General features: G+C 38.5%; 1 protein-coding gene across 15 annotated transcripts in view; it reads right to left on the minus strand.

The window, feature by feature from the left end:
• The window catches only part of chl1a (cell adhesion molecule L1-like a), a 43,379-nt gene extending 17,897 nt beyond the window's left edge, over positions 1 to 25,482 (minus strand). For 2 of the 15 annotated variants that reach the window (XM_026332261.1, XM_026332251.1), the window contains exons 1-16: positions 13,065 to 13,188; positions 10,927 to 11,017; positions 10,254 to 10,362; positions 9,944 to 10,131; positions 9,671 to 9,793; positions 8,234 to 8,404; positions 7,532 to 7,643; positions 7,247 to 7,428; positions 6,981 to 7,115; positions 6,311 to 6,451; positions 4,481 to 4,619; positions 3,158 to 3,324; positions 2,483 to 2,648; positions 2,146 to 2,270; positions 1,893 to 1,997; positions 313 to 510 (exon numbers count right to left, since the gene is read on the minus strand). In XM_026332261.1, coding sequence (XP_026188046.1) covers positions 313 to 510; positions 1,893 to 1,997; positions 2,146 to 2,270; positions 2,483 to 2,648; positions 3,158 to 3,324; positions 4,481 to 4,619; positions 6,311 to 6,451; positions 6,981 to 7,115; positions 7,247 to 7,428; positions 7,532 to 7,643; positions 8,234 to 8,404; positions 9,671 to 9,793; positions 9,944 to 10,131; positions 10,254 to 10,362; positions 10,927 to 11,017; positions 13,065 to 13,079 — 2,167 coding nt within the window. In that variant the 5' untranslated portion in view covers positions 13,080 to 13,188. Of the gene's footprint in view, positions 1 to 312; positions 511 to 1,892; positions 1,998 to 2,145; positions 2,271 to 2,482; positions 2,649 to 3,157; positions 3,325 to 4,480; positions 4,620 to 6,310; positions 6,452 to 6,980; positions 7,116 to 7,246; positions 7,429 to 7,531; positions 7,644 to 8,233; positions 8,405 to 9,670; positions 9,794 to 9,943; positions 10,132 to 10,253; positions 10,363 to 10,926; positions 11,094 to 13,064; positions 13,191 to 16,634; positions 16,656 to 19,030; positions 19,075 to 22,301; positions 22,348 to 24,850; positions 24,872 to 25,145 lie in introns of those variants that run through there. The other 13 variants (XM_026332265.1, XM_026332260.1, XM_026332263.1 and 10 more) reach the window with 11 other exon arrangements.
• Positions 25,483 to 26,445: the final 963 nt, after the last annotated feature.

The raw sequence follows: 26,445 nt of genomic DNA on the forward strand, positions 1-26,445 counted from the left end.
TTAAGGTGGATTTTGGTCTAACTGCACCATCAGTGTTATGTAGTCATTTCTTTAGGCTAGGTAACAATGAGAAAGGTAACAAGATCTCACGATGCACATATTCAAATAAAACCCGAGGTTAAACAACAACATGTGCAGATGCAAATACATTCAAAAATATCCACACCTCTTCCTGCAACCTGGGGCCAGATGCTGACCTTTCCAGACAGGACCTCTCTTCACATTTCAAAAGAAATGTTATAATTTGCATTTTTTCCCACAATGTGCAGATAACGGCAGCTGGAAATTTTAATTAAAGGGAGAGAGTTTTACCAGCAGGGGGTGTTTTGTATCTCTCACTGGGCTCACTAGGGGGTCCAGGCCCAATAGCATTAACAGCATACGCTCTGAACCGGTAGTCAAGATGTCCGTGTAGCATCAGCTCGGCCGTTGCCTGATTACCGGGCACTTTCTGTAGCTCTTTCCATCTGCCAGGATCCCAGTGACTCTCCTCATACTCCACTATAAACTCTGTTGACATGGACACACGACAGAAGACATATACAGCACATTAACTTCTTAACTAATCACACACACAAGCTTTGAACTACAGGTTAATTTTACCTTTTAGTGTATAACACCTAACTTCCAACTGCAGGGCATACAGCTACTATTTGGAACAAGTGTACACACTTTGTGGTACACTTAAAGAGCTGTGATAAAAACTGAAGAACTCCTTTTCCCAAAAAAGTAGTTATGCAACACTACACCTAAAGCATGTGGAAATTCATGATGATTCATAATGTAAGTGTCCAAATAACCAGTTAACTACTTGCCAAGAGTAGTTACTGGGGAATAAAAAATAATAATAATAATAATAATAAAAAAAATAAATTAAAAAAATTCAGTAAATGAAGGAGTGATAGAGGACCCATCGTGTTCAGCCATTTCAATGGCAAATTAATTACATGTAATGAATATGCTACAAATCCACCCAGTTCAGAGCCAAGATGTATGACCCACAGATATCACTGGAAAATATCTGTATAACAAATTGTCTTTCACTCCAAGACATTTATTTGAAGAAATAAAATACATATAGTCTCGCAAAAGATTCAGATATGTGTATTCTAATTTCTGATTACAGATGACACAAATCTAAGCTAATATACAGCACAAGTCTGCAAACATATCCTGAAGATGTGAATGTGTGGCTGTTGCTTTGCTTCTGAGGACATGTTGAACAGCTCATACAACATAATATCATCACTAAGTTCTACAAATAAAAGAGCTTGTTTTGAAGCATAAAAAGAAACCAGCCATTACTCATTGAAGGATTGTAGTTAGTGCTGAACAGTGATTATAGCAGCAGAAGAGACATGACAACATTAACAACCTACAACAGCTAAAACAGAACTTGCACCATGACTTTTGCTGTGAAAAGATATTTTATCCACATAATAAAAGCAATGCCAGGTTCCTGGGCAGTGTGTGTTTGTATGTACAGTATATAATTTGTTCTATGTACTATTATTTATATAACATTTTGTTATTAATGGTCTCCACAGTAAGTCTGAAAAAAACTGCCCACCTCCGGCTGCACAATAATGTTCTGTTTTATTATCTCACTAGGAGTGTGTCTTAAAGATGTTCACAAATCAAATAAACTCCTAAATTCAATATCTCATGAACAATTTCTCTGTTCTATTATTTTCTAATCTGGTAATTACACCATAATAACACAGTAATTACATAATCATTTAGGCTGTAAACTAAAGTGTAACAACAGAAATCACACATCAAAACACTACTGTTGGTAAGTTGTTTATCTGTTTCATTATTTAGTACCACTACACCTACCCCCTCAAACTCGCAGAAGAACTAAGATTTTCTATTTTTTCTACATTATCTACCTGTGACAGAGCTGTTGTGATCGCTCCCAGGTACCCAAGACAGCCTGACATTTCTCGGACTCTCGAGCTCCGATATCTCTAAATTCTTTGGAGCGTCAGGAACATCTGCAACACAAACATACACACACAAATAGAACATTAGATGTTCCTTAGCATCTGTCAATTACATTTCTGTGACACCTAGAGCATTTAAACACAAAGAATTTGCAAAAATGTGCAATCAAAATGTAGATTATTCACAAAATTATCTTACCCAGTACTGTGAGCAGTGCAGTGGCATTGTCCTCATCTAGACTGGTTCTAGCAATACATGTATACATCCCCTGATCACTCAGATTCACATTCATGATCTGCAGCATGCCATTGTCGACAAAGTATCTGAAATACAAATACTTTCATTAAGACAATGAAATGTTAACATATTACTGTAACCATGTATTAATAATGGATCAGTCAATTAGAAAGCATACAAAGATCATATACCTGCACCTTAACATTAGCATACAGGTAAAGACACTGAACAAAACTATTTTAAACACACCTAACACCTAAATACTAACAGAAAAAACTAGCAAACACCTCCCACTTACCTAGAATTTTTCTCAAGGGAAAATGGGATCTCCTTCCCATCCTTTGTCCACACCACCTTGAAGGTGCTCTGCAGGCTTTTATCATACTCTGTCTGGCACATCAACTGGGCTGTGGTCCCACTAATGATCTGCACATCTTGCGGTGGACCTACTATTTTCGTAGTGTCTGAAGATAAAACGACATTGAGGAGAAAAAAAAAAAAAAAAAAAAAAAAAAAAAAGCATAACAGTTAAGATGAGATTTTTTGTTGAGTGAATTGAGTAATCAAAATAGAAAAGGTAATTTGTGTTTATGAAATAAAAAAAGAAAAATACATTTTTAAAAATGCTCTATTAAAAAATATGACAGTACGCTGTAAAATATCACAAAATCTAAAGCGCAGATGTTAAGATGTATATTGGATTTTCAGCATAAATGTTTAAAAAATCCGAACAGAGAAATCACCAACTTGATGAATCCCAGAAGAGCATGTGGAAAAGAAATGAAAAGGCTTAGAACATCTGGCTGTAAAATTTGTGGGTTTTGTGTAAAAACCCATGACGTGGTTTTTTTTTTTTTTTTTTTTTTTTTTTTTTTTTTACAGTTTGTCATTTGGGTGGACTGGCCCTTTAATGAATAAGCATGTACAATGACTGGTAACACATCTGGTTAAATAAATAACGTCGCTGAAATACCTTTCACATCCAGCAAAGCGGTGACTTCTGTCTTGCCCAGTGAGTTAAAGGCAATGCACACATATTTCCCACTGTCATTTTTTTCTGCACTGATGATTTGCAACGATCCATTCTGGAGAGCAAAAAATCGTTCCTCGTCAATGGCTTTTGAAGACTTTTTCTTGACCCTAAGAGAAACAGGTTTTACACATTTTTTTTGGAGTGAGTGCACATAGACAGTATAAGAGAATATAGTTTGTCAATGAAGGTGCCTGTTTGTTACAGTTTCAGGTTAACCAAAGGTAAAACTTCTCAGAAAGGTTTGAGTTTAAATACAACCTAAATGGTTTATATACTGTAGTGCCTGCCACGTAATGACAAAGTGAAAACAGAACTTTAGAAATGTCTGTAAATTTAGTAATGTCTGCTTGTCCTTCTGGAACTTTCTCCCATCTCCAGACAGGAACTCTGGAGCTCAGTCAGAGTGACCGTCGGGTTCTTGATCACTCTTACTAAGACCCTTCTCCCCTAAGTTTGGCTGGATGACCAGAGTCCACCTAGAGTCCTGGTTGTGACTTCTTCTATTTGACAGTTATGGAGGTCACTGTGCTCCTGGGAACCTTCAGTGCAGCAGAAATTTTTTGCAGCCTTTTTTGCAGCCTGCCTGGCTCTGCAGGCAGTTCCTTTGACCTCATGGTTTGGTCTTTGCTCTGATAGGCATTGCCAACTGTGAGACCTTCTATAGAGAGGTGTGTGCCTTTCCAAATCATGTCCAATCAATTTAATTTACCACAGGTGGACTCCAGTCAAGGTAGATCCTCATCCTCTCAGCAAAGATCAAGAGAAATGGGAGACACCTGAGCTAAATTTTCACGTGTTGTTGCAAAAGGTCTGAATACTTATGTAAATGTGATATATTAGTTTTTCCTTTTCATAGTTTTCACTTTGTCACTATGTTGTATTGAGTATAGATTAATAAGAAAAAAAAAAATAAACAATTGTAATATCAGGCTGCAACATAACATTGAACAAAGTGAATACTTTGTGAATGCACTGTATTTCCTTTCTGTGGAACAGAGATGTCATAGTAGTTAAGAGGATTTAATTAGACCATTTCCAAGGAATATCTCATAAAACAGACATAAGACTGCAAACATGCAGACAAGTCCAGCAGTGAGAACTAACAGCATGACTCACTGTGGTGACGCTGCATGCTTTAGTTCATTCTTTAGCCCATACCAAACTGAGTCTTCTGTCTTAACACTATGTCCCGTATGTTCTGAGAAGGTTCAAAGTAAAAGGCGTCAACATGACTACATTTTTCTTTTCTTGGTAATCACCTACCAAGAGATAGCAGATGGTGGTGAGCTGAAAACACTGCAGTTCATGGTGATGTCACCTCCTAGTACTACAGCGTACTCTTGGTTGTCCCTCGTCAGTATCAGAGGAGCCATATCTAAAAGCAAAGGGAAAGAGGACACAACTGCTCAAAGTTATTGCCCACAAGAAATGGGCACAGAAGAAAATACAGATGTATATCAGGCACAAGCATCATAACCTCAACACTGCAAGAGCTATAAACTATCCAACTGTATGTAATCTGGTTCACTCCATAGTACACTGTATGCCTAAATAGGACTTATAATTTTATTAAAGTAATCCAGTTTCATTGTTTACTTAATATTAGTAGTGTTAGTAATATTAGTAGCAGACTAATATAGGTCAGTTGAGTTATGTTGAGTGGCCATGGTCAGGTCTAGCATGACAAGTTAATTTGTTAGTTAATAGAAAATTAATACCAACAATTGTTTGTTCCATTTTATAATTTATGAATAGCAGCTTGTTTTTTTTTGTCCTCTATGATAGGTAATATCCACCCATCAAACAAAACTAACCATTTAAATATGTCTGTTTTCTAAATCCAAATAATTTGTTATTTATTCAAGAATTTAATGTAAAAATATATGTTCACTATAAAGCTCTGGCATAGTTTTAAGGACATGAATGAATGGTGTTGATGTTACATTTAAAACTCTGTGTGTGTGTGTGTGTGTGTGTGTGTGTGTGTGTGTGTGTAAGCGCGTGCCTGAATATATATGTGTATGTGTGTATGTGTGAGTGTGTGTGAGTGTGTGTGCGCAGTCTGCACAGGCAAAACCCAAATCTTAAACTGAGCGACATTCAGCACCATTTATTGTTTGAATAGTCAATGTAATAGGACACACCTGTCAAGTCATATGTTCCAATACAGTTGCTCACATGAAAAATGGTTCACTTCAAACAAAAGGTGCAATCTTCTAAGCTGTGTATCAGATCCAGATGTAAATATATGTAAATAAAAGGTTGATCGCTTGTCTCATATTGATCTTTTGATGTGAAACCCAAATGTTTTAAATATATATATATATATATATATATATATATATATATATATATATTTATTTATATCTGTGTGTGTGTGTGTGTGTATATAAACTAGAGCAAATGTAGCTCAGGGTTGATTTCCTGCTTCTCCTCTCAAAGTGTCCTTGTACAAGACAGTGAACCCAAACCAAAATTACCTTCCATGATTGCACACCGCTATAAATTTGTGAAGGCAAACCAGTGAATGACAAGCAAATTATGAGGCACTTGAGATAAAGGCACTATATAAATGCTGCCATCCCCAGGAACATTACAATACATAAAAGATCCAGTCAAACATCTAACTTCCTAATTCACGCTGACAGGGAAAACATGCAGCTAAGAGGCATTTCAGGTTGTAAAACCTCAAGAAACAATTCAATATAGCAGCACAAGTTGCATAAAATCTTACAGCCATGCAGCTGTGGGAGTATAATGTCATTATTTCTATTTTCAGTGCCAGAAGACCAGCCTTATCTACTATCAGCCAATAAAGTGAAGTGGAGTAAACGTGAGCACAAAATTTACAGCAACCAGTATAAATCATGCAATTCATTACGTAAACACTCGAGCTACCTAGGTATTTTCTGTCAATGTTGTAGTCTAGCCTGGATCATAACAGGAACATTTGGCATCAGATGAAACTGTTTGAAGAAAGAATGAACCACCATTTTCCAGATGGTGCTCCCAGAAGTGTATCTGATAACACGGCCATTGTTTTATGTTGTAATAATTCTGTCTGCAGGGCTAATGTTTTGGCATAATACTCACTGATGACCATGATGTTAATGTTGGCCATAACGCTGCCATGTCTGTTGGAGGCTTCGCACTGGTAGACAGCAGTGTCCTCTGGTCTGGCGTTATGAAGCACTACGGTGTCGTCAAGCACTCGCCTGTTGTTCCCTGGGTCATCTGACAACAACACAGGGATAAAAACACAGAATACAAATTATTTCACATACAGTACATAAAGCACAATAAGCAAAGATTAATGTCAATATTTCAAAAATCTAATGAAAACTGGAGCTGAAATGGTTAGTCAATCCATCAATTGACAAAAAGTTAGAAATCAGTGTAAGAGATCATATAATTTTTCATTTCATTAATTTTTTCAATTTACTTTGGGAATAAGGAAATTACGATGGATTTTATATAAAAATATTAAAAATGTTCTGATATTTTCTGACATTCTCTGGACCAAGAGATTAAATAAGCAGAAATCATAATTGTCATAATAACTGTATAAAAGAATAACCATTAGTATAATCAGTAAATGAACAATTCCTTTAAATAGTAAGTGAATAAATTGTATTTTAAATTCTGAAATTATACATGTCATTAATTCGAACCTTGAAGAACACTTAATAGAACAGAGAACAACTGTCCTCCATGCCCAGTAGCAAAAGATGCATAAAACACAGCTAGGATGACCCCCACTCACCTCTGAGAAGTTCTCCATTCCTTCTCCATGTTATGTCTGGTGGTGGTTTTCCAGTGACCGAGCACTTGACGTGAACATCAGTACCAATCACAGTCAGCTGGCTCTGAGGAGGCCCCGTCAGCCACGTTGGCGGTTCTGGAAGACATTAAAGAGAGCTGTGTTGTTCTGAGGCAAAACTGCCATCCCTTTGTGAAGAGCTTCCTCACTGAAGCACAAACAAATGCACCCACAAATACATGGATAATTAGCTCATGATGTTGACCTACCTTCCACTATTACATCAAAGTAGTGTACAGCCTCTCCAACAGTGTTGTCGGCTGTACACATGTATTTGCCCTGATCCCTCTCTTCGACTGCAGGGATGATCAACAGCTTCTTAAATTTGTTATATTTTGTCCGTGGAGACAGCTTGTCTCCCAGTTTCATCCATTTTATCGTCGGGGTTGGACTACAACATGACAATGACATCGTGAGCCACAATGGATAAAGATGGTAATGGATTATTACACAGTGACAGTGTTCTTGCAGTAGAAAAGGTAGAATATACATACAATCCCTCTGGTATACACTCAAGCTGCAAATCCTCTCCCTTCAAGAGCACCTTCTCTGTCTGAACACCAGGGGGCAGCAGCAGGCCAGGTTTTCTCTCTGCGGGGGTTTCAGCTGCATTGCAAATAGAGAGCAATGCATTTGTCTAATTTTAATAAATGGTCATAAGACAAATGCTTCTACTCAATCTCTTTTCTGGAGCGTTTGGCCAAGCAGCTGTGTTGCCTCTTCACATAATATGCAACACTTGTCAATGTATAGGCTTTGATCATGGAATATCACTCCCTGGCATTACGGTTGTTAGTAGGCTGATTGTCAGCTTTCACTGGAATAAAACCAAAATACTATGAGAATAATACTCATAGTGCCAATGGTGTTTTGTCTTCACCGACATGTATTGCTCAACCTGGCATCATAACAGAGTTTCCTAGAACATGAACATGACAAGGCAAGCCCCACTTTTTGGTATGTGGAAGAGGATTATCTTATCTAAAAATAAAAATGACATGCAAATGTCTTCTTTTTCACATTTGTGAAAAAGCAATGACTTCTGAATTATGTCATGGGCTTGGATTTTAATATATACATTACATTAGCTTCTCAGGCATCTCTTATTGACGTTATGCAATGCCATGTGTCACGTTGTAGAGCTGCCAAGTTGCACGGTTTTGCTTGAAGCTGTGCAGAGTATTTTGCAAACTTACAGCTATTGACCACGACAGCCATGGCAGTTTTCTGGACAATGGTACGGATTTTGGAGAAGGCAGCATAACAACAGTAATCCTGACGACTGTCTTTCTGTAAGGCATTAGAGAAGTACAGGTTGCCATCAATGCCCATGGTGACCCTCTCATTCTGCTCAATGTGCTGGAGACCTGAAAAAAAGAACGTATTTTTATCAATAACATGTTCTGGTGTCGTCAATGTCTAATGTCAACCCATGTTATTAACTGAGGATATTAAGAAGACAAAATTGGACTGTCACATTTATTTACAAATATTTTCATTGGGTGCTCCAGAAGCACTAAAGGCAAAAGTACAAATTACTTTAACAGTAATTTTTACTCAAATACAACAGAGAAATCCCCTGAATAATTTCCTCGTATTGGGTGAATCTGTAAGTGGAGTAACAGCAAATTTGATTTAAATACTAACTCACCAGTTTTGTTTGTACTTATCCAAAGCTACTGTACATTGTTTAGGTAACTTTCATGATGTTCAAAGTATCAATTATTGTGACAATCCCTTGAAATATAAATGCATGAAACTGAGGATAAGAAACCAAGATTTTAAACTAAATCTAAATCATAGAGTGGTGCATGCCTGTGGGCCCATCTGAGTACTAAAAAACCCTCTTCCGTTGGCAGTTGAGAACCTCTCAAGAAGTAGGACAGAAAACTAAACACCTATTGACAAAGCACTTCAGACAGGCCTTAGGTGACCCTTTATGGAGCAAATCACTTCCTTTGGCAGTGGTGGGAAAAGGGCTGTACATTTCCTTCACTGTCCTTACTGTCACCGCTCGCTTCGCTGGGGAGGACAGTCAAAGCACATGGTGTTGCCATAAACTTCTTTTCATTGCTAAGGAGCGACACAGACAGGCCTTCACATTATCTACACTTTCCCACCCTAGAACATAATGTGCATGTCATTTTCTGAAACAGGCAACCACACCCACCTTGTGCTCCCACTGCTGCTACCAGCCAGGACAAGTGAAAAAAGCCAGGATGTAATTTTTTAATCTCAGCTCTCAGTATATTTGAGTCAATCACAATGAATGTCTTTGAAGAGAGTTCAAAAGTGTGTGTTGTTATGCCAATTAGTGTGATTCACGTGTCCAACCCCTCTCTACAACAGGCAAAGCATACAGCAGCCTCAGTACTGTTCACTGGAACACATGATCAAGTCAGATAGAGAACAAACCAGGGAATGAACTGGGAAGCCTGAAGTGGCGATTTGGACTTTCAGTCATGCAGAATCAACATCACAAAAGTGAAACACAAAGAAAAGGGAAGTGAGAGCTTCAACAGTTTTCATAGTGGCAATCAAAATCAACATTCATTTGCAATTAGCTGTTTTTCCCCCAACCAACAGACAGGCATATTCAACATGTAAATTAAAAGCACTGTTTCTTGGCTTACTAATGGACATCCAGTAGATCTGGCGAGGGGCTACACCCTGTGGAGGGTTACACTTTAGGATCACTGGCCCTCCCTCCTTAACAACAATGGGGTCAAGTACTTCCTTAGGAAACTTGGGGATACCTAAAAAAAAAAAAAAACAAACAAAAAAAACAGACAAACAAAATCAAAATCCTATCAAGCTTGGAAGCTTAAAAACCACAGCTGTATGACAACTATGACAAGTATTAGGAAGTAAACTTCACATCTCAGATAAGCTTGTTGGCTACTTACCTGGAACTATCAGTTCAATCTCCTCCGTCATGGCAGTTCCCAGCTTGTTAGATGCATAACATCTGTATTTACCCTGGAACTGCATGAGGTGTTTGTTGGGAAGCACAAAAGTGCCATGTGTGGGGTCTGTACTGTTTGATGTGATGTGGGGAGGGATAAAGTCTTTGCCATCTTTTGTCCATCTGTATCTGTTGCAGAAAAACATATAATAGCTTATCTTCTGTGATCAGTGATCAATGATTTGTTTGAGCACTGATGGTGTTTTTTCTTTTTTCTTTAAATTATGACAGATCACTTTGATGTCACTTACTCTGGAGGTGGGTTCCCTCTTGCCACACACCTCACAGTGACAGTGTTGTCAAAAGGAAGGGCAATAATGGGACCTGATGTGTGAGTTATTATGGTTGGAAGTTGTTCCACTATAATACAGAGAAACATAAAAACAATCACAAAAATATTACATTTCAACATGATAGATAGTTGTTAGATCATCTTGTTCTTTCCTACTGCCCTGTATGAAGCTGAGAAGTCAGTCACTTGGCAAAGTTTGTGCAAACAACGCTGCATAAACTAAATAAATAAGGTGCCTTAGATAGACAGTGAACTAAAATAGCACACCAGGACTTGATTGCTATCATTCTTAGCCATAAACAAAGAAACCTCTGGTGTAACTGTTAAACAATTTATTTTAAGATGTCATTTGTTAGTTGGCATTTTAAAAGCTGTTACCATTTACACTCAAGGATGCAACAAATCAGAGTACACCCTGTAGTCTATGTAACCTATTTCCACTTGTACACAAGAGTAAATACGCTACACTTACACTTCAAAATAATAGAATAGATTATACATGCTACATTCAATAATATTGCACCATGTACATATTATATACTGTATGACAGTGTGACTAGCCTACTGTTAAGTCTTGGTATTTATTCCAGATTAAGCACTGATGAGGAAAATGTGAACTTAACCATGCCTACCTTCCAAAGGGATACTGAGACCTGTGGCCCTGGAGGTCAAGGCCAAAAGTACAACAAGCTGCAGGTTCCCCACAGACCACATCACCCACCACTGGTTAATGGAGACAGTAGATCAGGAGAATTAGTTGATGTAGATCACCTGGCAGAATATGTAATGCACAGAGGACCTGGTAGAGAAGGAGTAAGAAAGTCATAAGTTCAATTATTTAACCATTGGCTGTTTAATTTCTAAAAGTGGTAGCATAAGGGCCTTATTGATAGAGATGTAGCACTGAACGCACATCACACAGGGGTAGCAATGTTGAAAGCAGGTACTTTATATAACAGGGTCGACTGCCAAGTGAAACTGACAAAAACGAAAAGCAAAATATATAAATAAGATCAGACGATGTAAAAACTCATACAATTTGCAGTGTTTTTCTCTATGCATGATTAAAGCACATTAAATACCCCATCTGTTCTGTTTTGATCATTTCATCTCACCTCAGGGTGAGACTGATGTTCTTCATTATGTTTTACAAGAATATGTAGATTACCTAAAGGGAATTTTAATGAACTAGAAGCATTTGCAGTCAAAGACAGAACAATCACAAAGTGGTATTAGAGAGAATTAACAAAAAGCTCAATTTCAAATCAAACATTTAAAATCCTTAATTTTTACTTTAATTAAATTTCAGACATTTGTACATATGTCTTAAATGTTTTAAGTATAAAAAGGAAGAAAAAAGTTTTTTAATAAGCCTCACTTAAAGAATCAGTGCTTAATTGATACTGTGGTTCCCAATGAAAGACAACAACAGCCATCTAGCATCTGTTGTCCCTCATTGTTGTGATGTCGTAGTTCAAAACAGTAGAGCGCTTGTCGGGATATTACCCTTCAAACTGCAAATCCTGGCTGGTGGCATCGCATGGTATGATTACAGTAAACCTAGCTGGCACAAATATGTTGTTTGATAGATCTAAGATGGCAGACTATAAATTGGTCTAAGCTCATCAGTATTTCGCAGCTTAGTTCAGACCGTGGCAGCAATGCTGGCGATGCCAAATGGACTCACCCCTCAAACTAATCCTGCTATCAGGAGAATGAAGGCAGGGAGCTCCAGCAGTCATACAGTACACCGATTAACAATGATTGAGTGCTCCTCAGGGTTCTTCCTGGGACGCAGGGCTGCATGTGTTCTCCTTCCTTAGTGAGAAAGACTAATGTGGTAATTGTAGCAGACTGGATTTAGGATTAAGCTGCTTGAATTTAGAATCAATTAAACAAATTGAGAGATTGTGGCAACGTATTATTTGCAGTAGGGGCTTTCTGTGATTATCTCCTACCGGACTGAATGGTAAACAAAGCTGGTCAGGTGTAAACATACAATTTCATGTTGTAATAAACTTATACGCCTCTCTTACTCTTAGTGTGGTACTACTGTATACTGTGATTCACACACCACTCGAATGCATGACTGCACACAGATACAGTTTTGCATTTGCATTTTGCAGACCACAAGCAAAACTTCAGAGACAGTGTTGTGATTTAAATCACAGACAGAAAATACAAATCAGCAAAGTTGCTGGTTGAGAGGCCCACGGTCCTCCGGTGAACAGTGGGACCTATTATCTAGATTCATGTTGATTCTGGCAATACAACACCTTTCATTCATGCATGCAATTCCAATGCCTGATGCACACCCAAATAACCTTGCAGATTAGGCAAATTATTATGCATTATATGCACGTGGAGATCTATAAACCTGTTACTTTAAGGAGAACTCAAACAACAATGACAGTCTGCTTAAAAGGCAAAATTCTTAGAGCGTAAAATGAGGTGGCCTCCCTAAGTAAACAGACAACAAAGCATCTGTTTTGTGAGCCAAGCGATCTATTACCTGAACACATGGCAGATCATAGCCACAAATCCACAGGGATTGTGTTTCCTAAGCCAATAGTTGGTCAGGCCATGAAGAGTGTGACTACTACACAACTAATCCTTGCCACCACACACTGTATACAATGACCCCCCCCCCTCCGTTTCTGTAAGCTAAAACTTACAACCTCCCTCAAAGAAACCCATACCTCTATTCAAATGAACACACAAGAAGTACTGGAAAAAACCCATTTCCCAAGGATAAAGTACCAATACTTACTGTTTTTTGAGTCATTCTACATCTTAAGTACACCTCTAGCAGAGGCCCAAAGCAGCAGCACTATAAGTCCATACAAAAAGTGCAGGACAGGACCATCAAGAGATCATTCCAGCAACTCTCTGAGCCAACAACTCTGACATGTCCTCCTTCCGCCAACTCACGTTGCTTCTCTCCTGGTGCACAGACACACCTCCCTGCCCGCCCCTCCACTAAAGGAGGGACAGGAGAAGCTGAAGTGACATATGTCTCCAAAGCCTCTCACTTGGCAAAGAGGCTCTCTAAGCCTGTGACAATGACTGGGACAAAGCTTGCACTGCAGGATGGGCAGAGAGGAAGTATGGGCATGTTTATCCCTCTCTCTCACTCACTCACTCCTTTTTTCTTGATCGCTCCATCCTGTCTTCCACAAACTATGCACGCCCATTTACACCCGACTGTGTCTGGTGTTAATGTAGTGTGTCTTAGCTCCAGTGAAAAGGGAGGGAAATCATCTTCTCCCAGAGGAACATTGATTTTGTGGAGATGTAGCTTCATTTTCACGCAGTCCTCTAGGCCATTGGTAGATGCAGGCTTAGGAAAACATATAAATAAACATGATGTTGACAAAACACTTCTAAGAGCTTTAGCACAATCATCATCTTTAACATCATTTGGCCTTCTTTTTTTTATTTTTTACTACTACTATCAAGCAAGAGTCTCGTGGGGATATGTAAAATAATGATTCAATCTGTATCTCTACTGACATTATTCAAACAGCTTAAATATCCCTTTTATTAGAGATCTCTAGTGTAATCCTTAAACTGAGATGAGCCTTTCTTGAAGAACAAAGGGCACATTTTAGAGAAAGCGTTTAACTTACTTTGCCTAAGCTAAGGAAATTAGAAGTGTCTTACAACATGATATCTTGCTTCTGCGTACATTTGCTCGGAAAATGGCATTTATTAGGATGTTATACGTTTTTCTACTGCCCTACTCTAACTTTTAACTCTGTGACTAATTCTGACTTTGCTGCAAATTCATCCTTCCAGGTCACTGTGAGTGCTGGACATAATTACACAGTCCATTTAAGATTGCTGCCATCACTTCAACTAGACCTTTTCCCATGTTTAAGACAGCATGGTGTTTCTAAACACACAGAAAAAGGTCTTAGAGGTAAAGTCTATCATACTTGCCTATTCATCCAAAGCTTCATACGCTACGCAGACATGAGAAAATCCATCCATCCATCATCTACACCTCCTTAGACCTAACCAGGGTCCCAGGGATCTGCTGGAGCCTATCCCAGCTCTCTTTGGGTGAAAGGCAGGGGTCCACCCTGGACAGGTCCCCAGTCCATCACAGGGCCACATAGAGTCAAACAACCTCACACACTCACACTCACTCCTATGGGCAATTTAGAGTCACCAATCAACCTGACATACATGTTTTTGGACTGTGGGAGGAAACCAGAGTACCTGGAGAAAACCCACACAAGCACAGGGAGAACATGCAGACTCCACACAGAAAGGCCCCTGATGGGTTTCAAACCAGGAACCTTCTTGCTGTGAGGCAACAGTGCTAACCACTAATGCACCATGCTGCCGACATGAGAAAATGTTTGTTAAATAATTAATATACTTTAAAGACAGTATTAGCAAAGTATATCCAAAGATGCACTGTCTGGTGTCAGGAAAACATTCAGTCACCTGAGTATAAGTTATTGAAACAAAACCAGGAGAAGTTAGAGCCTAAATGAAAGGAGCCTGAAAATACAACATAACACATAGATGCTAAAAATAATCCAAACTCTTGACTGTGTATTTATATTAAATTAACTTCACTCTCACATTTCCCATATATCATATCGGTGTGTATATGTGAAATTAGACAACACAGTTTTGAATTCTGGATGCTTTTGTCTTTGATATGTTTTAGGCTATGGACAGTTGTTCATATTTGTCACAGAAACTGATTCTTGTATTAACACAGGACAAATCTTAAACTTGAAAGACACAGATTGCTGTACAATATTTGCTGTTTAAATGTGCTAAATGATAAAACATACATTAAAACAGATGTAAAATCAGTATATAAACATATTTTTAGCTTCGAAGTATCAACACACCTAGATTATCTCACTATGAAATAAATTAATGAAAAAAAACTCCAAAGAAAATGCACAATATTTTGAAGTGTGTTCAAGGCCTCTGCTCATGATCTGTTTTACTGTTGCTGCTAAAACAAACAGGAGACATTGTCATTTGTAAATTCTGACATCTCAATGTCCTTTGAAAAGCCTGACAGGCCCTGTGGTTTTGTCACGATGCACATTCTCCCCCACAGTCATTACCTTTGGTACTTTGAGATAATGACAATTATTTTGCTTCTATCTTTATGCAAACTTACACACGGTAATCACAAAATACGTTCCAAACAATAATTTTAACAGCTTGATATATTGCAACATCAGATGAGTATACGTGCGTGTAAGTAATAAGCATCATCAAAGAGAGGACATAAGGCCACCAGGACACACCTAAGCATGCAATGTAACTATTCCCAAACATGTCAGGTTGTGACTCATTCTTGGTTATAATACATCTTCAAACATTGTTTTAAATGACAATAAAGAAGAATTCAATGACTTGACACAACATAGTATAGTTGGCTTGACTCAAGCATGCAACATGCCACTGCCCACTCACACGCACACAAAAAAAAAAAAAAAAACATGACAAGCTTAGCTTGTCAACAATAACTGCAATGATGGATGAGGTTTCAGAGAGGAAGCCACCTATCAAAGAAACCCTATTCATGAACAAATACCAGCTTTGCAAACAAAAACTTTGCCGTATGCTTTCTTTTAGCAAAATACACAAACCTCCGGGCTACTTAGGCCTCATTCTTAAAATTCAGGAAGCTAAACATAAAAGTCACATAAGGAATGTGTAATTAAGCAAATTTTCAGGCTCCTCTAGAAAATCTCTCATGCAAGTGTTTATGCTGCTGATTATGCAGTGAAGAATATTACAGCTGGCTCCTAATTGCTTTTAGTTTGATCTGCAGAGCAAAACGTGCAGAGCAAAAAATGGTGGCTTTGAGGAATGTGTTTCTGAATGTATGCCATAAAACTAGTTTGTACAATAATATGTTGGCATATGATTGACACAAATCATTAGAGCCCTATAAATGTTGACTGATTACTTTTTGTGGGGAAAATACCCTGTCTTCATCTACACTAAGTTTCTTTATCAATACCCTGGTTACCCTGCATATTAGTAGAGGAAAGATGTTTGCACACAGATTAAAACAGATGAGGTAAACTCATAACATTGTAGTCTTATCTGAACAAAGGTATCAAATAAAATAAGCATCAGAAACAGCAACCAGTCAGGACAGCACTCGGCATCAAGATTTTTAGTTAGGTCTATGAATATTCAGTTGCCAAGGGATTTGTTGGGGGTTTTTTGTTTTTTTGTAAAGTGCCTTGAGGTGATTGTATTGTGATTTGGCGCTATACAAATAAAGTTGAATTGAACGACTCATCTTCTAGATTTAGGCTAGTTAAGGTCATAAAAGAACTCCACTTACCTAACCTAGGTCAATACATCTTTTTTTCCATTACTTGTCTTGTAATAACGTGTTCCTTGTCTCTCTTTTACTCCCCCAACTACTCAACCCAGTAATCATGCAAGCATGGAATTCACACAAACAGCTCTCTGACACACATCAGACACATTCACATCAAACCTGTGCTTCCAGTATTATGTAAAGAGGCCGGATCTCTACACAGTATTCCAACGTCTACAAGCATAACAGGTTTAAAATATAACATGTTTCTTCATGGTTCCTTCGTCACATTTTTAAAGTCAATACTTTCCTGAGCACATGTGCTGTGTGGTTGTTTGTCGAGGTGTGTTGTTCATTAAAGTGTTACCAGGCTCAGTTGCGGTTTAAGTGGTTGCTATATGGAATGACATGTGAAGTGTTGCCTGGAAGTAGCCTGGCACGCTATTACAACCTTAAAATTACTGATGACTAAAAACAAACCATAAGGTCGAGTATTTCCTCAAAGAAACATAATAATAATAATAATAATTCCAATCCTCCACCTCTCCTATGGCTTTTTGGAAATATTTCCAGCATAACATGAAATAGTTATGTTAATAAATTATCCCTAATTGAACAATGTGTTCAAGTTCAAGTCACTCCTCCTCCTCATCAAAAGAAGCTAGATGAGGCTGTTGGGCATCTGTTCAGGATGCCTACTGGCTGCCTGCTATTGGAAGTTTCCCAGACCAGGACACCAAGAACAGGCCAAAAAGCATACATGGCTCATCTGGCCTGGGAACACTCCAGGATCACTGGAAAGCTAGAAAGACACAAAGCATAGCCTGCTGCATTTGTGACCAGAAATCATATAAGCACTAGGAAATGAATAGATGGATGCATAATAAATTATTACAAACTCTTAATTTCCACAAAAAAAAAAAAAAAAATCAAAGCCCACTGAGTGACACAGGCCAGAAAAAATGAACTCCTATAGAAACATGACCCCTGCAGAAGTTAAAAGTGACAAAGAGGCATTCAGGAGCTTAATCAGTTTGTCACAGCTTGCAGCACAGAGGACAGACAGTGTGGAGACAAGCAGTCACACTCAACTTCCTCCCTTCAAACCCAGAGGCCATGAGAAGACCTCTTAACACCTTTTTCCACCTACCACATTGTTCATCACTGTTGCATAGAGGTAGATAAGGGAGCAATGCTGGGCTCATCTGAGCTGAGGTAGTAAAAGTTTACGAGATAATCTTGTTTAAGAAGTCTATCAAAGTCTGAATTAGTACAGTCTGAGTGTCTGTCTTAAGGCATAAACACAAAAGAATTATGAATATAAATAAATGAATAAACATATTTATATATAGTTTACATATTTATGATATTAATGAAAGCTCTAAAAAAATAACAACATAAAACATTTCCATTTTCATTGTAAGTGCATGCATTAAATTTGTTCAGCTACCAATTTTAGAGGTCATAGTGGGTGCAGCTCCTGTTTTTATTACTGTTTATATCCCCATAACAGACTATGTCTGTATTTTAAAACAATCATTTCTGTTGGTTTAGTTTCTCAGGGCAGAGGAACTATAAATATACTGCTGGCACTGTGTGTGTGTGTCCATTTATGTGCAGGATTAGCTATGGAGGCATGAGATACTAGATGTGTGAATTCAGTTTAACACTCCAATCAAGCATCCCCATCATGATGGCATGAAAGTGCCATTAGACATTATTAGCCAAGTAAACTGTTAGCTATTGCTTTAGCTGATAACAATGTATGAAAAACTAATTAACAAACCTTGACTAATTACTACAGCAATATCCATGTGCTAGTTGTGACAAATTCAGTGTTATGATCTTTAGAAACAATGGGTGTTTGATCCTTCAGATTAACGTTCATCTCCAAAAACCTCAAAAATACTGAAATTTTACTTTACGGCAAGACCTGCTTAATCTTGCAGCATGTAGCCCACGCAACCACTGTCCCACCCTGTGTTTTAAACAATAAGCATAGTTTGCTGATATAATCCCTAAATCTTTCATTAGACTAAAAGAAAAGGAAGCCAAAAAGGAAAACAGCAATTTTGCTGTCATGCTAAAATAACACATCTTGCTCTTTCTTTAAATGGCTTCCTCCTACAGTCTAGTTTCTTATCAAACAAGAGAGAAAAGGACAAAGCATAAGCTTTCCGCCTCAGCGTTTGCTTGCATGATTGAAAACAATCTGAGCCAGGACTAAAAGCCCATGAATAACTAAGAGACATCATGCAGAATCTGTAAATAAGATATACAGCAATAATTATAAATGGTCAAATTAACCTCCTGCTTTCATGGAGAAAAAAAGTCAGCAAAGGCAGTTTATCTTGCATCCATTGCATTTACAAAATAATCACGCTTGTGAGAAACTCACCAAAAAACAAATTACTTACCTGCCTACTCACGATGAGCTGGAACTGAGTTTTGAAGGATTTGTTGTAACATGTCAAGAGAATAAGGCCCATGAGTCAACTCAAAATCAGCCCTAAAGCTATTCGCTAAACATCATTACTTTGGCAGCACGCTCCATCAAAGGCTCACAACACATGATACACCAGGTACAACCTTTTTCACTTTTTTGAAAAACTAAATTGAACAAAACACTGCCCTTTAAAAAATGTATAATGAACAAAAGAGACCACTCTCAGTTATTCTGCAAGTCATATTATCTTAATCAATCGGAAAAGACAACTTATCAGGTAGTTCATAATAACAGTGACTAACGGTGGATAAAATGTCCTACTCTGATATCACTAAAAGCAGCTGAGGCATTTCATGGGCTGTTTCTGCTTTACCCAGTTTGCCCTTGGTCTGGTACTTCAGTGCTGTGGCTCAGGGCCAATATCACTTGATGAGACTCATCAGCTTTGTGGATCTAAATTACTCTTAGGACAGCTACCATAGTCGCTGTACCTTGGATCCCCCTGTGTGAGTGATAGCCTCACTGCTGTCTGACACTGGCCCAAGACAGGGGTACCCCTGTGAAAGTGTCAGGGCCTTGATTCATTATCATTTTTGGAACACCATGAATGAAAGTGTTTGTCCTGGACTGTGCTCTCAATTGAAAGGGTCCATTAAAGGGTGTTTTAGGGGTTCCACTGTGTTTGGTCGGAAGTTTGGGAGCTGGTGTATCGAGGAAAGTGCCAGTCAAAATAAAAAAAAAATGTTTTGAAGGACATGGTGGCCTGGCCAATCTGTATGCAGATGATACACTGCTTCTTTCGGCATGTGAACAGGTGGGCCACATAACAAGTGACAACATCAATCAGACACACAGACACTGAACATGTTTGGCAGGCTGTGATTAAACTCAGGGTTGCTGGTCTCACGTTCAGAGCCAAGTATCAACCAAAGCCTGTTTACTGCAAGTCAGAGATTGCAAAACCCCCCGGCAACTTTGCTGACTAACAATTATCAAATACCTCAATTTCTCACACATACAAAGGTAGCCTACTGCTAGGAAAAAGGAGGTCACCTGATTAACACTGAATGCACAAATTAAACCAAAAAAAAAAAAAAATCTATGTCCACTGAGCTAAAATTATCCTCCAATCATATTGCACTATGTCCATTATTAGTAGCATAGTGAAAGGTGGTATGATATATTATACTGATGGGTGTTTCTAAGTTTTTTCATCCTCTTTGCCCCAAATATTAGAAACCCTGAAATATAATGCAGGCAAGAATAACACCACCACTAACTATGACCTCAGTGTTAAAGCATAACTCCTCTATGAGATGAAAAATGAACATTATAAATATCATTATAAAAGGGTAGAAATGGTATTCTGCATTATATTTGATTGTACAGCCGTACCTAATAAAGTGATGTAAAGTGGATTGAAAGTAGACTATAAAACAAGAAGGTTTAACCATTTACCAGAATTGCACTAAACAGTCATGCCAATAATTTCTGTGGCCAGGGTATAATTATCCTGTAATTATACATTTGATATCCTGATCTTGATAAGAAGTATTTCAGACAAGCAGGCAGATGCGTGCAGATTTGCCCTTGCATGGCCCGATGCATATCAACACCTGCATGCTACCAAATAAAGGGTTTTGTTTTACGATTACTGAGAGGAAAGATGTCACCCTTGCTGGAAATGATGAAAGTTAGGGAACAGTAGAGAGACAAAAACAGACATAAAGCAAAAGAGGGCAGGCAGAGTTTTGGGGGTGATATCTACAGCAAAAGAGAGAAATCCGTGGGAATTTGGCTCATTTGCATATGAATCAAATTCCAGCAGCAGGAAAAGACACACATTCAGTTCAGAGCTCGTTGTTAGAAATACCACCAGTAGATGAGCAAAATCATTGCGTTGAGTGCAAGTGTCAGAGTTAATCCTCCCATGGTGTGCTACAAAAGTACAGCTAAGGATTTCAGAGGTCTGAGGAAAATCTGAAAGTCATCTGAGAAAATTAATCAGCACTTTTTTTTTGACATGACAATAAGCAAATTTTTTTTTGTGTGTGTGATCACTGTTGCAAAACAAGACATTTAAAGATGTTCTTATAACAGGCATTTTCACAAATTAATTATATTATATAAACAAATAAAACAAAAAACTAATCAGCAGACTGATCAAATATTAAAATAATTAACTGCAGCCCTAAATTCAACACCAATCAATCCAGATTCAGATTCTAACAATGAAACACACGTTTTGAGCCTGCTGTTAGTCTCTCATCCATAGTAGGTACCTTCTCTAAGGTCAGATTTATTGCCGATGGTGTGACATGCCCTAAATTTGAACAATCTTATAATGTAATTCTCTTTACAGGTGAGGACCAAAACAAAAGAGAGCTCACAATGATCTATTGGCAAATCCACAGGAGGTGACCACACGTGGAGAGGATGTTTACTTCACAGTCTGGCAACTGGGACATGGTGTCACTGGTAACAAGGCGATGCACTCACTGCTTATTTCTGTATTTCTGTCTCAGAGTCAGTGTTTGTCCCATAAGAGGGGTCTTAACAGTGAGAGCACTGTTCAAAAGCATAAGTCCAGATGAATGCTGTGAAGAGCATTTCAAGTGCCAGCAGAACATGTTCTTCACTTGCTAGGAGGAATGTGGCCTATTGTCAATTGAACGCTTGTGAAGGCTCCTGAAAATGCAGCACAGGGGGTGGAGGGAGGCTGAGGACAGCATATGTTACCAGCATCAAAGCCCAATCACCCTGCTCCTCTTGTGCTTGCTGAAGAAACTTCAGTTGCTCTAATTCAGACAGGGTGCAAAGTTATTTGTGCCCCCTGTGTGAGGTGTTGATTTCACCAAACAGTTGTTGGCTGGAGAGGCCATGACCTTTGCTCTTGGCTGTTAGGAACCGCCAGAGCTCAGAGGTGGAAAGCCAGACACCATGGTAACAGACCACAGACATCTACAAACTCTTACTGAGAATTTTAAAGAAAATTCAAAAAGTTATAAGCGTAATGCCTTCACGAATGAAAGCCTGATGCTAACAAAATGGTCAACAAATGTTTAAAAAGGCAGGAAGGATAGACAGGCTGAAGACACAACCAGTTTCTGACTGCAGCTCCTCTATTTTAAACTACAGTGCTGATGGGGGTCAGTTCTTGTGTCAGTGCATCTTGTAAATATTTCACAAGCATTCCAAATGTGGACTATCTGTCCTCAGAAGAGAGCAATAAATTTACTCACATCAGTGCCCAGCCTGTTAAGTTTCTCTTCCGGAGTCACCGTCTGATCAAATCCAACCAAGTTTCATTAAATTATTGAGCTACAAGTGAGGAAGGGATTCCTGACTGTCCTTTTATGGCACAGAAGCAGGAAGTTACTACACAAATTAATACTCACAGCAGGAAGCAGAGCCAAGCCACCTGACATCCTTTATCAAATGTAAAAAATCTTGATTCTTTGTATTCATTAGTTATTTTCATAGTAGTAGATCGTGCTCTGGTACTAAAGAATGGCTGTAATACACAAACATGCAGTTAGACAACACTGAGTCTCTAACACTATATGTTATGACCAGATTCAGAAGCAGACAGACTGCGTAATTTATTCATGTATGGACAATATTTTCAGATTATCTCTTTCAACAATACTTAAACACTTAATTGACATAATCAGACTATTGATGTGTAAAATATGTGACTGTCTAGCTTTTCTCAAATGAAATTTAGGTTATTTAAATTTTTTCTACAGGAGTGAGAGACACTTTCTAGTCTTAGTGATTCACTTGAAAAATTCTTGCATGTTTTCTACATGTATTTGAAATGTATTTAGTAAGGCATGTCAACAATGTTCCAACACAGACATAAGTTCCTGTTAAAAACAACAAATGCACACATTTAACCATTTGAAATCCTCCTGAAAGTGTCAAAGGAGCACAGGTATTTGCAAAAGGACAGTTTGCTGTATCACTAAATCAGGTTACATGATATTATATTCCCCCATGCAGCCACTGCACACTGATAGCATAAAGTTGTTGACTCATGTGACAAGGCTGGCGTTTTACTCCTCCCAGGGCAGCACTTATTGAGTGGCTGAGGAACTCACCTCTTGCCTGTTAAGGCCCTTACAATGCAGTAGCTGTTCCTGATGGATGACAATGAACTGCTCAGATGCTGACAGCAGCTAAATATGTTCTGTTGCAAATGTTAGGCATCATTTCAAACCTATCCAATACTTTAACAATAACTGACCATTGCACGAATATGCTCCCTTAATATTATATCATGCCAAATCACAGTATAACATTTGTTCTGCAAAATTTTAAGTTTGCGGTATCTCTGTCAGTTCACCACCTATGTAAAATAACATTTCGACACGCAGTATGAAGTGAATATTGTAAAATTCCTCAGAGAGGGTCCAATTATACAAATACAGAAGTTGATGAAAGGCAGTTATCTCCTCTTTTTGTCCAGAGGCAGATTAAACAGGTGGAAACATGCCTAGCATGTGGCAATATATGCTAAAGATACCTGCCTCAGGGTGACAGTGTGTACAACCTCTAAAAAGAAGTATGAAGTGTTTTACTGAGTTACTTTTACATTTATGTTCTGTCATTGTTACCACTGGGGAGCTATTTGCCTTAGAAAGTTTTGATTTTCATTTCACGGTGTCAAAGCATTGAAGCATTTCCAGTATCGGTTTGTATTCAAGCACTAGCTTCATAGGAAGTGTACTCAGACAAGCCAATTTCCATGTGACATTTAAAAATGATACTTTCTCTGCCACTAATAAACTAGAAAATACCACATGGAAGGTTCAGTGCATTCTTGTGCAGAATTCTTAAATCACAACAGCAGAATGTTTTTTTTCTGAGACAAAAATTTACATCTTACACTGAGTTAGTTCAAAATTTCTGTGTGTTTCAGTGGACTCTTGGATCCAAAATGATCAATTTAGTGAGTAATGAACAATTTTCAGGAACAATAATTCTTTGGTCGATTAAATTTCTTAAAATAGTGAAAAATATCTAGAGTTTGGCAGAGTGAAGGTGATGTCTTAAAACCACACATGGTTTAAAACTACATAACAGAGAGAGAACATCATGCCTGAATGAACACGAATACAGTGGATATTTTTCAGCCTTAAATTAAAATCTGACCCATTTCTCATGTCACAAATTGCTGTACTGTAAATGAATTTATTGGAAAGTTGGCCCATGAGCACCACATCACCACAGGGAGTGAAACTCACAAGATTCCCTAATTACCACATTTCAGTCTAGTTAGGTCACACAAAGAGAGACTACCCGTTTTGTTACAACAGAGCTGATTGAATAGGCCTCACAGGGCTGAGTATGGCCCTTCTACCTCAGGGCAGCTCACCCACCACCACTTATCTTCACTGTCTGAGCAACAGAGCAACCAGGCACCATGAACAATCTGCACAATTTGCACTTGTGAGGAATTCTGACTTCTGACTAAAAGAGACTTAGAGCAAGTGACTTTAAGTTGACAGGAGCAAAATCACCTGATTACAATACAATTGAGAACATGAGGGTTTCACCAGATGTATATGCGGCCAACCCATCCATACACACCCAGTAAATTTCAACATAACTCTCATTATATCGCCACTGTAATATCCCTGGTGTTGAACAACAATTAACCAGGGTCGAAAGTTCTGATTATGTTAGAACCAATGATTCCGGACAGAAGAGAATCAGAAACGCATTATATTTCATACAATATTCGAGCATATGCAAGTATCCTGTAAAAAATCTGTTCAGAAAATACCTTTTCCGACCATGATGAAATCTGCTCAGGCTTCTAATCTCATTCACTGTTATCTTTCACATCGGCTACAAGGAAATGTGTGAGTAAAGTTTTATTTTTGATTTATTTTGGCTCTGAGCTCCATAGATAAACAAACTGCCCCTAATTTCATCTGATAAGACGCGCACTTTGCTGCGTCACGCATGAGCGGGTTGATAAGTGACTTTTCAGTCTCCCTATGTCAAAGCTGAAAGCCATTTTCATCCACAGAGGAGGAACAAAACAACAAAACATGTTTACATTGAATACAACTTACCCATAAGACGAGAACTCCTGTATTGAGGGTTCGTCTTCATTTGTCTGAAGATGAGCTCATTGTGTCCAGAATTTAAAAGCGCTGTTTGTTCATTGATTGCCGAGACAGCACAGAAACATTTAGCGACAAGTGCGTAGCTTCTGTTTAAGCTCAGCTGGCCAACGCGTAAAACTCTGACTGACGGTCAAAACTGCGCTCTCGACATCTGCGACTATGACTGAAGCCTCCTCAAGGTCGTTTCTCTATTTTAAAAGACAGAGGTCAAAGGACACGGGGTGTGTGTGAACTGGTCGCTGTTATACGCTATAACCAGCGTGCACCCATGGGCTTGTAGGAAAACATGTGAGAAAGGTGGGGAAATACTTTCCGCAAGCCCAGGTGCGCGCGTGGTGACTGTCAATCATATGGCAAGCCGAAAACGCCAAAAAGCACCAGCTTATAAGAACTTAGGTAGAGTACCTGCACACGGTTGAGAGCTGCAAAACACAGTCAAGCCTCCTTGTACCTCAGTTACATTTGTTGTTGCTCATTTCAAAGGACAATCTCTGTTCATTCATGCACATAATTGTCCTTTTCGAATATCTAGAGGACGAATGGCTGCGGGCTTTTCTTCAGTCACCTGCTGTTAGCCCCCTCAGATTTCAAGGTGATGCCTTTAAATTTCAGGTCTACTGTACAATATGATCCCTCTCATGTAGTGCTCACATTTAATAGTTTAAAAAACGCTGTTTGCACAGTCCACAGTCGATTTCATTTAACATTCCAGCTGCAGCAGACTGATCAAACACAATTAGCATTTACAAGCATGAAAAATGTGCTGTGGATTTTTTTGCCCCCAAAGCTGAGGCATCTTGTCACCTAAAGCGCTTTTTCAGGTGTGGTTCAGGAATGTGACGTGTAGGTATGTGGTGACAGCATTGTTGGACATAAACACATATAATAAGCAACATGTAATGCTGTGCTTAGATTTTCTCAGCACCCAAGCACATTTTTGTGTCTCGTAGGGACAATAACGTTCCCATTGACTTTTTTGAAGGTGCATCAGAGGGTTAATTATATAAATCCAGAGCATTTGAAGACACTATCCGCTTTAATTAGCCTATCTGTAAACTAAACTAAGACCCTTCCCCAGATGATGTATAAGGACTTTAAAGCTAGAGTAAAGCTGAGAGAGTTCATTGTGATAATAAATGAATCATTTAAGCCAATTTAGATAAAGATGTTAAACAAATCACTGGCTCCAGCTTCTCAAACATTCTGTGAATTTCTTCAACCGTGCACTGAGGTTCCCAGGACTATC

This window comes from Mastacembelus armatus, chromosome 7 (genome assembly GCF_900324485.2).
Source record: "Mastacembelus armatus chromosome 7, fMasArm1.2, whole genome shotgun sequence".
In the NCBI taxonomy this organism is placed as follows: Eukaryota; Metazoa; Chordata; class Actinopteri; order Synbranchiformes; family Mastacembelidae; genus Mastacembelus; species Mastacembelus armatus.